Below are 14,920 nucleotides of genomic sequence, written 5' to 3'. Positions count from 1 at the left end.
CTATTAGGATCTCAGTGCCGTATTTTATCATGGCTGCCTCCCAAAATTTATATATTGAACCCTAACCCCCCCCCCCCCCCCCCCCCCGCAATCTGGCTATATTTGGAGATAGGGCCTTTAGGCAGTAATTAAGTTGTCTGAGGTGGTGAGAGTGGGGCCCTAATCTTACAGGATGAGTGTCTTTGTAAGAAGAGACACCAGAGAGCTTGCTCTCCGTCTTCACCATGAGAGGATACAGGCTGGGAACCGGCTGGGGCTAGGGGAGGGGCAGAGGCAGCCATGTACGAGACAGAGAGATCTCTCCAGAAGCTGACCATGCTGGCACCCTGATGTGGAACTGAGCCTGCAGAACTGTGAGGCATTTTTATTGTTTGAGCCACTCACTCTGTGTCATTTTGTTATGGCAGCCTGAGCTGACTAGTACAACACTTTTATTGATACACCTTGTAAAGTTTATGGACTGAGATACTACACTCATTTTTTTAAGCTGGAGAAACCATTGTCCAGAAGTTAAAACTATTTATCCAAAATCTCAGTGCGAACTGTTAGGGAAACCTAGCTCAATTCAATACTATTTACACATTTAACATGTGTTAGGGGCAGGGGGATGTGAATACAAATACAATAGGTAAAGTAATCCTTGCCATCAGGTAGCTTATGCCACCTACCTCAAGTGGGGAAAATAAACCCAGAAAAAAAAAATATGCTCAAGTCATAAGTTTAGTTTTTATTTTGAAAAGGAATATGTATTTTGAATGGGCCAAGGATCAGAACAGACCCTTCATAAGACTTTGCAGATTTCTTGACAACCGTGTGCCACCTGTTTAAGCAATAGAAGAATTAAGGGATTTTAAAGTGTTTTAGTTCCTTGTAAACATGTTTTTTTTAATATATATTTTTAGTGATTTCAAAAATATACTTCTAATCTCATTTAAAGAAGTCTAAAAGAGCCCTGGTGGGTTTGGCCATCAGCCTGCAGACTGAAGGGTCTCAGGTTCCATTGCTGTCAAGGGCAGGTACCTGGGTTGCATGATTGATCCCCAGCACATCAGCATCAGTCTGGGTGCGTGCAGGAGGCAACCGGTCGATGTGTCTTTCTCACATTGATGTTTCTCTCTCTGTCTCTCCCCTCCCTTCCACTCACTCTAAAAAATCAATGGAAAAATATCCTCCGGTGAGGGTTAACAACAACAAAAAGTCTGAAAGACCAAATAGTTAATTTATTTAAGACTTGTTAAAAAGTTATACCTAAGCCCAGCCAGCATGGCTCAGTGGTTGAGCACTGACCTATGAACCAGGAGGTCACTGTTCGATTTTTGTGCAGGGAACATACTTGGGTTGTGGGCTCCATCCCCAGTGTGGGGCGTGCAGGAGGCAGCCAATCAACGATTCTCTCATCATCACTGATGTTTCTCTCTCTCCCTCTCCCTTCCTCTCTGAAATCAATAAAAATATTTTTTAAATGAAAAAGAGAAATTAAAAGTAAGGAAAGAGCGATGAAAGAGGAATGGTAGATAGGCATAAAGTAATATATCAAATTGTAGTATGATGTAGTTAACAGGAATGGAGTCCATGTTCTTATGGGGTAGGAGTTATTCCAGAGGCTTCCTTTCACACGATGTCTCCCCAACTTCCAAACATAAGCATGCATGTTACTTCTTTTTAGCAGAACTCAAACGAAAAACAGTAATCACCCTTGCTAATTAGTGCTGAGTGGGCCAGGGTCTAGGCAGAATAAAATGACAAAATTTAGGTCAGAACTTAAAAGACCTACGGGCTGGAAATGGAGCTTTAGATGGGTAGCTAATCTGTCTGGGATAAAAACTGGCATTAATTCCAAAGGAAGCATATAGAAAGACAAGGAAGGGGAAAAATGAGCCTCTATGTCTCAAGGCCTTTCCCAGGAAACTATTGATAGTTCATGGTTAGAACTGATTTGAGAGCATGGTCTGTCTTAGCATCCTCAGGCAGGGCTCTTTAGGACCAAAAAGAACCCTATCTACTAATCAAGAAGTAACTAATCACAGGCTCAACTGTGAGGTATAGAAATTAGTGGACCCTGGGAACTAAATTTCTGGATTGAGTATTGCTATGCTTTTATGGGAATTAATTCAACAAAAATGTTTTAAGAATCCACTCTGTAATAGGCACTATAATAAGTGCTGGAGATCTAAAGATCAGTCTTAAACTTAAAGGAGTTCAATCCAGTGTCAGAGAATGAAATTTAAACAGATACTTATTATTAATATAGTAAGTACAGCAATACTATGTACAGGGGAACATTAAGCCACTGTAGAAGGGGAGTTACGTGGTCAGGCTAGTCAGGCCATTAAGTAGGCAAAAGAAGGGATTCTTACATGGAGGAGTCTGCATAAAAATTCTATTACACAATAGTAGAATATTGCTGGAGCAAATGACTGGAAATATAAGCAATATTGGGTTGTTGAAGTTAAGGACCTTAAACTTTATCCTGTAGACAATGAGAAGCCATTAAAGGGTTTCTTTTAGCACGTTAACATGTCATTCTGTTGTTTTCTGGCCTCATTGTTTCTGATAAGAAACCAGCTGTAATTCTTATCATTGTTTTCCTGAATGTCTTTTTTTTCTGGCTGCATTTAAGATTTTGGTTTTTTAATCTTTGTTTATCATCATTTACACTATGTTACTAGGTGTGGTTTTCTTTGTATTTATCCTGCTTGGGTTCACTTATCCCTGTTTCTGTGGATTGCTGGTGGTTGTTGCTGTTTTCTCTTTTGTCAAATTTAGAAAACTTTTGGCCAAATATTGCTTAAAGTATTTTTTTCTGCCTAATTTCTCTCTGCTCTTCTGAGACTGTACTTATGCTAAACTTCTTAGTCCTTAATACATGTGATTCCAGGCTCTGTTCATTTTTTTCCAAGTCTTTTTCTTTCTATATTTTGGTCTGGGTAATTTTTTTTTTAGAGCCAGTGTCTAGTAATTCTTGGAAAACCTGAATGTTAACATTTTTCCAAAAACACAGACACCCTACTAATGACTATGGGTTTATTTGGGGAAGGTTTGGAGACACATTAGTGAAGAAAATAGAAAATATAAATCACAAAATATTACAACAGAGAGAATTTAGCACTGGATGTTGGTGTGAGGCAGGAAGTAAAGTTCCTTGGCAAGTGCAATGGGAAAACAGATAGAGAGCTGAACAAACTGGCAGAGCAATATATAGTCAGATAATAAATCACAAGGTCTTATCTTACACATTCTAGACCTTGTTGGGGCAGACCCAGACCCACCTTGGTCTCAGTCCCTTTTAGGTGACATTCTTTGAAGGTGAAACTGACCAGAGAATGACCTATGACAGTGATGGCAAACCTATGACATGCGTGTCAGAGGTGACACGCGAACTCATTTTTTTGGTTGATTTTTCTTTGTTAAATGGCATTTAAATATATAAAATAAATATCAAAAATATAAGTCTTTGTTTTACTATGGTTGCAAATATCAAAAAATTTCTATATGTGACATGGCACCAGAGTTAAGTTAGGGTTTTTCAAAATGCTGACACGCCGAGCTCAAAAGGTTCGCCATCACTGACCTATATGCTCATTTTGATGCATCAGCATATTAAAGGACCACTTGGAAACTGATGAATATTCTACTGAGATCCTCCCAAGACCTGCCCTAAAATTCTGGCTTTTAGAAAATAGACAAAACCCCTTAAGACAAGGGACCCAGTGTGTGGGCCTTCTTGTTAGAGCATGCCCGTGCCTTCTTTCTTCAGGCATGTATCTTTGCTTTCTTTCTCCTAATCCCTTAAGGGTCCCCACAAGACTTGCAACCAAGGGAGCAGCAGGCAGCAGCAGCCCGTCCTGGGCTAACCCTCTGAACCTGTCTCCAAGGGCCCTTCTTTTGCCTCTGTAACTTGTTTCCTGAGTCCACGAGCCCAGCTGGCTCATTTCTTCTGCCTCTGTGACTTTCTTTCTAAAAAGCCAAGGCAGCTCTCTGAGCAGCCCACTCAAATATTTTCTTCGACTATACTTTCACATTGCATGCTAAATAAACTTCCTCTTGTGCTAGAGTACTTGGCCCTGAATTCTTTCTTTGCCAAACTCAAGAACCAAGAGCCAACTTCACAGGTAACAGATGGACTGAAAAAGCAAAAAGGGAATACTGAAGTAGCCCACAGGTGATAATTATAGAGTATTTCACTAAATCTAGTGAAAAAGAGGAATTGAGGTTGGACTATCAGGTCTCAGAATCTCAGAGGAATGATCCAGCTGAACTATAGCTCCAATCCCAAGAGAATGCTGTCCATCTGATCCTGCTACTAATAAGGGTTATGATGACGCTGGTTGGGGTTAGAGGTGTGCCAAAAGCTGAAGGCTGAAATCAGTTATTGATCAAGGGTTCATTGCTTATTGCTGAGGTAACAATGCCAGAAACTGTAAACAAATGGAAAGTAGGAGTCCTTTTGTCTCTGCTGACTTCCAGTATCCCTCTAATGGCCTTTATTGGTGGAACCTAGTGAGGCATCAGCTAACATAGGAAAAATGTAGTTTGTAGAGTCTGAGCCATAGATCACAGAGGAAAGTATAGAAAGGTGAATTTGGAGCTAAGATATCTCAATAACAATAACAATAGCTTAATAACCAGTACCATATCAACATTGGTTTATGCTAAATTTGTAAAAATTTCCCAAATTAATGCCACCTTATATGCTTTTACAGACTTTTAGGCCCTTTAAAAAAGAATCTGAAGACACCATGTTGTATCAATTTTCTGCTGTACTATATTACTGCTAGTGCCTTTCAGGGCTAAGGAGTACCTTTGCTGAAGCTATACATATACTGGCTACAAAATCTAAACAAGGGCAATTTTGGAAGAGATCCTATAACTGAGGATAAGCAGACCTTGCCCCAACATTAGGCCTCCCACCATCAGGCAAAAATAAATAAATAAAATGGCTAGACTAAGTAGAACTGGCAAGAATCCAGTCTTCTCCCTACGTCCATTTCCTATGCATTGTCTAAAGTGGCCATTGCAAGAGGAAGACCAACTTCCTGTTCTAACGTAGGCTAAGCACCATTGTCATGGAATAATCAGCTCCTTTCTTTTATTCCCTCTTCTTGCCTGAACTCAAGCTTCCTTGCCCAACCCAATCACCTCTAGTTTTCTAACGCACGTAGATGACAAAACGGAGGTTGGTGTTCAGCATTTCACCTTATAGTGTACTTTTCACAAATGCCAATTTTTGAATATTGAAGGATTTTTGTTGAACATTTGTAAAACATTGGGCATGAACATTTTTCTAATCTTTGAACTTTAGGACCACAGAAGTTCCATTTGAAAAGGGTCATTTCTTCCATGAAAGTTAACATTCCCCTTCTACCACAATTACCTTTTGTTGATAACAATAAAGACAAGGGTTCATGACATTTCGTATATTTCATGTTTGTTTTTTAATATAATAGACTAGAATATATTTTCTATATCTGCATATGTTAATTAAATATTATATAGCACTCTGTCAATTATACAACACAAAAAAATAGGTGAATATTAAAATGGCAGTGTACGTATTAATAACTGATGGTTAAGAAGATAATAATCAGGTATTCATTTAACGGGAGAGTCTACTATTTCCTGGTAATCCTGCCTTCTTAAATTCCTCCAGTAAAGTTTATAGCCAGCAAGGACAAAAACACTAATCATAATGATTACCCCTCCAAAGACATCATAGATACTAGGAAATATGTGTAACACTAGAAGCTGCAAGACCATTGCTACCACAATCTCCAAATGTTGTACTGTGCTGACCAAAGCTGGATGGAATTTATCCAAGGCATAATAAACTCCTAAGAATGCTGCAGTAGAACAGACGCAAATAGCAATGAGATAACTCCAGGTTTCTACATCTAATGGGATAATGGGTTCTTGAAGAACAAACATAGTAGATATTCCCCAGACTGTCCCAGTCCAACCAAAGGTAAACAGTGCAGTCCACATGCTGATCTTCTCCTTAATGGATCTGTATACTATCATGGAAAGCGCAGTGGTCAGCCCAGCCATCACAGTCATAGTATATCCAAAGGCTTCTTTCCAAGCATTTAACGAGGAATTTTCTTCATTAACTATGTTGGGGATCATGACAAGACAAACACCTAAGATGCTACAAATAACTGTAGCCATGTCAATATAAGCCATTTTCTCATCTACAAGTAAAAAAGCCAAAATGGCACTGAAGACTGTGGTTGTGGCTCTCCACATAGTGGTCCCATTGCTGGGAGGAACTATAGAAAATGATGTATAAGCACAGGTGATAGAGATGACATTGCATATACCATAAAAGAAGAGTCGTAATCTATATCCACTGGGTCCAAAGGGGGCCTCCTGGTAGTAACACACAACTAACACAGATAAGACCTGCAAGACAGAACGGATAAAAATCAGTTCTAGAGATGGAACTTTAGAACGATCAGAAACAAGCCTAGTGATAAGAGCTACACATCCATGGGCCAAAGCAGATCCAAATAGCACGATCCACATTTTTCTGGATTGAAAAATGTTTTTTTCTGCAAAGCTTTGGAATTGTCCAATCTCATTTGTCATGGGGTCTTCTGTGGGTGGAGGTCGGGTATCCATGGTTCCAAAAAAAGTTCTTCCTTTTCTTTTCATTTCACTCAACAGGCCTTTCTTTGGATTTTCTTCCATAAAATGTCCATAATCTTCATTAATTTCTTCATATCCATTATCCCCAGGTTGGGGATAATGAGAAGTGTATTTCACCGTCACTGTGTTAGGATGTATTTTCACCCGTTTTTTAACTGGATATTTTTTGGAGGGAGAAGTATCCATTTCTTCAGGTAATTCTATTTAAGAAGAAAAAAAAGAGACAAATGTACATATTCAATTGAAATTTAGTTTTAATTTCTATTATAATCATATATACCAATTCAATAATAGAAAGAGGTTGTAACAGTTTTTTTATTAATATGTATATTTTTTTTATTGTTGACAGTATTACAGATGTCTCCCAGGAGTTTTTCTTTGTAAGTAACAGGAAGAGATCATTGGAATATGCCTCATCAGATGTATGAGACCCAATGAAATGACCTACCTTTTTCATTCTCATCTTAAGTCTGCCCCTGTTTCTCATTCTGCTTGTTCCTTGACTCATTCAGCTCTATTTCATATCTTTACGTCGCAGATAATTGATATTTTTCCATCTTTCATGCCTACCTGTGTCTACCCATCCAATAGGAAAAACATAACCTAGATCAGAACTTTCTTTCTCATTATGTTCATTTGTCTATATTATAAATTGTGGGTGGATAAGTCTAAGCCTTTTGTAAAATCACTTCTGTATAATACCAGAATTAGCCTTATATTACAAATTATAGTGATTTTTTTAACATTGATTCTAGGCTCTCCATACATTTTTCAGATATATGGATGCAAAGAAATTAAAAAATAAAACAGATTTAGTGACATTCATACATTGTTGCTGTACAACCTTCCTGATGACCATTTGGACAATATGTTTCTTAACTGAGATTTTACTGGATTTACTTCATACAATGGAACACTATGCTATGCATCCATTAAAAACAACAATGCAGATTTTTACTGACGTGAAAAGATGTTCATGACACATTGTTGAGTGGGAAAAAAGTTAAGCTTCTTGTAAGGATTATATGAGGTTAATGCATATAAAGAATTTTCCACAGTGCTGACATGCTGTAAACTCTCAATAAATGTTAACAATAAATTCAGTTACCTTTCCCATATAATTAACTCTTTTGGAACACTGGATATCTTATACAATGTTATTATTTTCTTAAAAACTTGTGTTTGGCCTAGCCACTGTGGATCAGTGATTGAGCATCGACCTATGAACCAGGAGGTCACGGTCTTATTCCTGGTCAAGGCATATGCCTGGGTTGCGGGCTCAATCCCCAGTAGGGGGTGTGCAAGAGGCAGCCGATCAATGATTCTCTCTCATCATGGATGTTTCTATCTCTCTGTCCCTCTCCCTTCCTCTCTGAAATAAATTAAAATACGTATTTTAATAAAAACACCTGTTTGTTCACTCAGCTCTCTTTCATTATTCATCCATCCAAGAACAATTTCTTTCTAAATGTTCCTCCTCTCCCCTCTAAAAAAAAAAAAAAAAAAAAAAGAAAGAAACCTTATTTTTTTTGTTCTCATGACATACTTTCTATTCCTTGCCCAAAAACCATCAGTTCCGGGATCTTAAACCATGGTCCAGATAACAAATTCTATTTTATTCTTTGACACCAACTGCTCCATTCCTATTTACTCCTTTCTCTTCTGAAGGACATCACCTTCAGTTGGAAGAAGTTATTTAAAAAAACACCACCTGTGCCTACAGGTCTTTCAGTTTCTCAGCCTGTACCTTCCACTTGCAGTCCTCGGTGCATATTGCTATCAAGCTAATCTGATGTTTTTTTCCAACTTGTATCAGGACATTTCCACTTCAAATCATAACTTCAGCCCTAGCCTGTTTGGTTAAGTAGTTAGGGTGTCGGCCTGCAGACTGAAGGGTCGTGGGTTCCATTCCGGTCAAGGGTACGTACCTCGGTTACAGGCTCAATCCTTGGTCCCAGAGTGCGTGAGGGAGGCAACCTGTCGATATGACTCTATCTCATTAATGTTTCTATCTCTGTGTGTCTCCCCACCCCCCTTCTATTCTCTCTAAAAAAATCAATGGAAAAAAATATCCTGGGATGAGAATTAACAACAACAAAAAATCGTGACTTCAATTTCAATAATCACAAATTGAATTAATTGTCATGGTCTCCTCACTCATGTTTTTGTAATACCACCATTTTTCCAGTTCCCCAAGTTAGAAACCAAGGAATACTCTGAATTATCCTTTCTGGCACCACACTTCCATTTAGTCATCATTCTTGTTTTTTAAAAAAATATATTTTTATTGATTTCAAAACGGAAGGGAGAAGGATAGAGAGATAGAAACATCAATGATGAGAGAGAATCATTGATCAGCTGCCTCTTGCCCACCCCACACTGGGGATCAAGCCTGCAACCCAGGCATGTGCCCTGACCGGGAATCTAACTGTAACCTCCTGGTTCAGAGGTCAACGCTTAACCACTGAGCCACACTGGCTGGGCTATCTGTTGTCTTTAAAATATTTTCCTATCTCCAATTCCATTTTGCTTTCTGTTTTGATTCTGTTTTGGTTATTGCTAATTCCTATTTAGAATATTGCAATAGCATCCTAACTAGCCCCCTTGAATCTCAATCCTTCCTCAAAATACATCTGTATTATACCACTATTATATTAATCTGTCTTTAAAAGACTCAAAACAAAAACTTCTCTTAAGCTTCCCCATTCTCTATTCCTCTGCCTGGTTCTCAAGTCCCTGTCTAATACTTAGCTCCTTAACACACATACTTTTTTAAAAAATATATATTTTATTGATTTTCTACAGAGAGGAAGGGAGAGAGATAGAGAGTTAGAAACATCGATGAGAGAGAAACATCGATCAGCCGCCCCCTGCACATCTCCTACTGGGGATGTGCCCGCAACCAAGGTGCATGCCCTTGACCGGAATCGAATCTGGGAGCTTTCAGTCCGCAGGACGACGCTCTATCCACTGAGCCAAACCGGTTTCGGCATTAACACACATACTTTAATCCAGTGTTCTCCCTGTCCTCACTCCCCACATACATATCATTTCTCTAAGTCTTTATTCTCAATAGTTTCCCTCTGCTCCAACTTTCTAAATAATGTTCATCTTTTATGAAGGTCCAGTCCCAATCTGCCTTTTAGAAATAAGCCTTCCCTATCAACTCTAGTCATTTATTTTTTCTTCTTTGTTTAGTATCTGCAGTAGTTCTTCTAATTTTTGTAACCTAATCATTTTGTTATTTAGTTGTCTCCCCTCAGTAGGGTTTTGTATCCAGTTATTGGACCCAAACTTGCTATATTAAATCTCCTTTCCTTGCTAGTCATCCAGTATCTTAATGATATTTCAGATCATATAACTTCCCACTTGCTGTCCATTGTTAAAATTATGACATATCCATTCAGAGCTTCCCCCTTCCCTACTGCCTGCCAGATTTATAGCTCCAAGGCCATGAATAGGGAGAGGATGTGGTCTGTTATTTTAACTCTCCCTTTGGAGAGTGTTGGGAGAGCAATATGGTCTGCCTCTGGGACACTTCCTCCATATCCCTCTTCTAGGCTCTAGCTCCCTGGTTTATTGGCACAGGGAGGAAGGAAAAGGAAAGGGACACGTGGCTCATATATTGGCTGATGTTGTGTGATGGGTTTTTGATGTTTAAACGTGGCTAGGCTGAACTACATTCCCCAGTTATATCTTACCCTTTGATTGGCTTGATCCCTAAAAGTGGTAAAAAGTCTTAGGTATAAAGCTGGCTATTGAAAGTTGATTATAATATAGTGGTTTAAATGTAGGCACTAATGTGATATTTGACACTAAAGAGCTGGTAGGTTACCACCTTATACCTAAACAGCCCCAATGTACTTAAACATCCTTGCCCTGAATAAATGTGAAAAGATACAACCTAACTGGTCACCTAAAATGAAGGCTGCAACAACCATCTTTTTCAGGTTATCTTGAGACAACAGGACATACATAGGATCTGTGCTGTTAAATGTTTCTCCTGAGACCTGCTGAGAGAAGCCACTCCTTCCTCTGAACTGATGAAAAGGGGCTCATGTACTGATGCCCCAAAGGCTGTCAGCATGATTCTACCCTCCCTATTCTGAACCCTGCCTGGAATGATGATAAGGCATAACCCTTAACTTCCCTCTGTGAATAGAGATTCTTCTCTCCCTTTCCCACTGCAACTCATGAGGATCAGGAGGACTAGAGGCAGCATTTAACTTCATATATATACTTTTTTTTTTTTATTGTTTCAGAGAGGAAGGGAGAGGGAGAAAGAAACATCAATGATGAGAGAGAATCATCGATTGGTTGCCTCCTGCACGCCCTGCAACTCAGCATGTGCCCTGACCAGGGAATCGAACTGTGACCTCCTGGTTCATAGGTCGATGCTCAACTACTGAGCCCCACTGGCCTGGTAGCATTTAAGTTTGTTTGTGCTTTATTAAAACTTTTCAAGTCTGTATCTTTGTGTTAAAGCCCACTGCTTTAGAGAAAAAAGAATCTGCTTCTACGCTCTCTTTCAGAAAAGAAACTATTTTCATTTTCCTGAAATCGTAAGTTCTCTGACAGGAAACAGTGGTGATGATGACAAAATATCTGTGTAGAATGTAGGAGAAAAGTCTCAGTCACATGGCCATCCCTGCTACTGAGAATCCTACCCTAAAACCTGGCTTCCAAACTGAATTGCACACATTTTCACTCCTCTGGGCCTTTTCCCTGTGCCTCCTTTTGTCATTTTATTCTTTTAGTGTATGACATAGTTAATTTTTAAAAAATAGTATTTCCTCCAGTGTATGTTTAGCAGGGAAGAGAGGAGACAACCTAAGTGCTTAAACAGATGAATGAATAAAGAAAATGTGGTATACCCATAAATCAAATATTATTCAGCCATAAGAAGGAATGAAGTTCCAAAATATACTACAGTATGGATGAACCTTTAAGACATTGTGCTAACTGAAATATGCCAGATACAAAAGGACAAATATTGTATGATACCACTTATAAGAGGTATTTAGTATAGGCAAATTCATAAAAACAAAATAGATTAGACGTTACAAGGCCTGGGCGGAGCGGGGCCGGGGGGAGAGAAACAGGTAATTATATTTAAAGGTTAGAGTTTCTGTTTGGGGAAATGAAAAAGTTTTAGAAATAGTGGTGATTATTACACAATATTGTAAATGTATTTAATACCATTGAATTGTATAGTTAAAATGGTAAGATTGTGTTATGTATATTTTAACAAAACTTAAAATACAAAAAGAAAAAAGAAAGGGAAAGGAGAAAATAGTGGTTCCTTCAGTATGGCTTTAGGAGAGGGGGAGGAAATGCTAGGCATTGATATTTTATAAAACCTCCTCGGTAGTCCTAATGTGTAATTTATTTGTGTGAGAACTACTTGACTAGATTATCTAAGGGCCCTTCTGGCTTTAAGAATTTAATGAGCGTATGGGCTACTGCATACTGACTAAGGAAGACAGGGAGTGGCACAGGGCTGGAATATTTTTTTAAGTGGATACTGAAACCAGGCTGCCTGGATTGGATTCCTAGCTACATGTGATATTGTGATTTATAAGAAATATATATTTTGGTCATCTGAATGACCAAAATATATATTTCTTATATATATTTGGGTTTTATCCACAGTTCCTGGCTCAGAGCTCCCAAAACCCTTGGAATATCCTAAGTGATAAGAGCATAAATATGTCCTTGGTTTTGAAAAACACCCAAGGATGGGGGCTGGTTGCAGGGGAAGCCAACCAAGTGATTTAAGGATTGGAAATTTTAGTCCCATCCAACTACCTCTGGCGAGAGGAGAGTGCCTGGAGGTTGAATCAATGGCCAATTGTGAATGATAGAATCAATCATGACTATGTAATGGAGCATCCATAAAAACCCAAGAGGACAAAGTTTGGAGAACTTCTGCATTGGTGAACACATGGACATTTGGGGACAGTGGCATGCTCAGAAAGGCATGGAAGCTCTGTGACCTTTTTAAAAAATAATTCTTTATTGTTTAAAGTATTACATATAGTATTACATATGTCTCCTTTTTCCCCCATTGACCTCTCCCTGGCCACCCCCACCCTCCAGCACATGCCCTCACCGCCCACCCCCCCTAGTGTCTGTGTCCATTGGTTATGCTTATATGCAAACATACAAGTCCTTTGGTTGATCTCTTACTGCTCCCCTCCCCCATGACCTTTTGACATACCTTACCCTAAGCATCTATTCCATCTGGCTGTTTCTGAGCTATATCCCTTCATAATAAACTGGTAAACTAGTAAGTAAAATGTTTCTCTGAGTTCTGTGAGCTTCTCTGGCAAACTAATTTAACCTAAGGAGGGGGTTGTGGGAAACTCTGATCTGTAGATTGGCCAGAGGCTCAGATGACAATCGAGACTTTTAAAAAAATGTATTTATTTTTAAAACATATATTTTTATTGATTTCAGAGAGGAAGGGAGAGGGAGAGAGAGATAGAAACATCAATGATGAGAGAGAATCATTGATTGGCTGCCTCCTGCATGTCCCACACTGGGGAATTGAGCCCACAACCCAGGCATGTGCCCTTGACTGGAATAGAACCCGGGACCCTTCAGTCTGCAGGCTGATGCTCTATCCACGGAGTCAAACCAGCTAGGGCGACAATCAGGACTTTTGACTGGCATCTGAAAGGCAGGGATCGGGTAGAGGAAGGCAATTTTGTAAGAATGAGCTCTCAACCTGTTGGATCTTATACTATCTCCAAGTAGTTAGTGTCAGAATTGAATTGAATTGAATTGAATTGTAGAACACCCAGCTACTGTCAGAACATTGTTTGTTGATGTGGGGAACCCCTCATCACAGTGGAATTGGTTGCAGAACCCTTACTATAGAACTTATTAAATATGTGACCCAGAGCAACTTAACCTCTTTGCCAATTTCCTCTTCTGTAAAATAACAATTGTATTAGCTCATGAGGTAGAATAAAATATTAAATCAGTTAATACATACAAAACACTTAGTATCTGGCACCTAGCAAGTGTTCAATAAATTTTAATTCTTTTTTCACATTATTCTGTCTGCCTAGAATAACCGGGTCCTCCTCATTTCTGCCCTTATCTACCTGTTGAGCTCCCATCTGTGCTTGATTGATTTGCTCAAGTGCTATTTCCTCCTTTGCAGTCTTCTCTAGCCTTTCTCACCTCTGTGCCCCTCTGTCTAAGTAATCATGTGTTTATATCCTCTCTTTCCCATCAGACTTTACACTTCTTGGTAGCAGATTTTCCCACCATTATATCCTCTGCCCTTAACACAGTACCTGGCACATACTAGCACTCAAATGTTTGTTGGGTGAAATAGAATGGATTTGAAAGCCAAGAAGAGGGAAACATGGAAAAGAATGGGGAATGATATTAAAACTACTGATATTTTATTTGCAGATGACATGATGCTGTATATAGAGAACCCTAACGGTTCTACCAAAAATTCAGTAAAGTAGCAGGATTCAAAATAAATCTATTGCATTATTGCATTTTTATACAGAACTATTAGAAAGGGGAACTAAGAAAACAATCCCATTTACAATTTCATCAAAAAATAAATAAAATAAAGTACCTAGGAGTAAATTTAACCAAGGAGGTAAAAGAATTGTCTGTACTCAGAAAATTGTAAGACTTTGAAGACAGAAATTGAAGAAGATAGAAATAAATGGAAGTGCATTCCATGCTTATGGGTAGGGAGACTTGGCATTGTTAATTCAATCTATAGCTTCAACGCAATTCCTATCAACATACCAATGTGTATTTCACAGCACTAGAATAATTCAAAAATTTATATGGAACCACAAAGACCTTGAATAGCCACAGCAATCTTGAGAAAGAAGAACAAAATTGGAGGAATAATTATTATACTACAAGGCCATGGTAATCAAAACAGCATGGCATTGGCATAAAAACAGACATATAGATCAGCGGAACAGAATAGAGAACCCAGAAATAAACCCACACCTATATAGTCAATTCATATTTGACAAAAGAGACAAGAACATACAATGAGGTATAGACAGTCTATCAATAAATTGTGTTGGGGAATTGGACAGATATTTATCAAAAAAATGAAACTACACCTTCTTACACCATATACAATAATAAACTCAAAATGGATTAGACTTAAATCTAAAGACTTGATACTATAAAAATCCTAGATGAAAATCTAGGCAGTAAAATCTTAGACATTTCTCTTAGTAATATTTTTTTCTGGTATATCTCATTGGGCAAAGGAAACAAA

General features: G+C 38.6%; 1 protein-coding gene across 2 annotated transcripts in view; it reads right to left on the bottom strand.

The window, feature by feature from the left end:
* Window positions 1–5,429: 5,429 nt before the first annotated feature.
* The window catches only part of SLC35G2 (solute carrier family 35 member G2), a 52,924-nt gene continuing 43,433 nt past the window's right edge, over window positions 5,430–14,920 (bottom strand). For both annotated transcript variants that reach the window (XM_070391291.1, XM_070391292.1), the window contains exon 2: window positions 5,430–6,845. In XM_070391291.1, the coding sequence (XP_070247392.1) occupies window positions 5,593–6,831 (1,239 nt within the window). In that variant the 5' untranslated portion in view covers window positions 6,832–6,845 and the 3' untranslated portion in view covers window positions 5,430–5,592. The remainder of the gene's footprint in view (window positions 6,846–14,920) is intronic.

The sequence above is a fragment of the Myotis yumanensis genome, unplaced genomic scaffold (assembly GCF_028538775.1).
Source record: "Myotis yumanensis isolate MYYU_CA2020_CCGP unplaced genomic scaffold, mMyoYum1.0.hap1 SCAF_14, whole genome shotgun sequence".
Taxonomy (NCBI): Eukaryota; Metazoa; Chordata; class Mammalia; order Chiroptera; family Vespertilionidae; genus Myotis; species Myotis yumanensis.
This window is presented reverse-complemented; position numbering and strand designations above follow the sequence as displayed.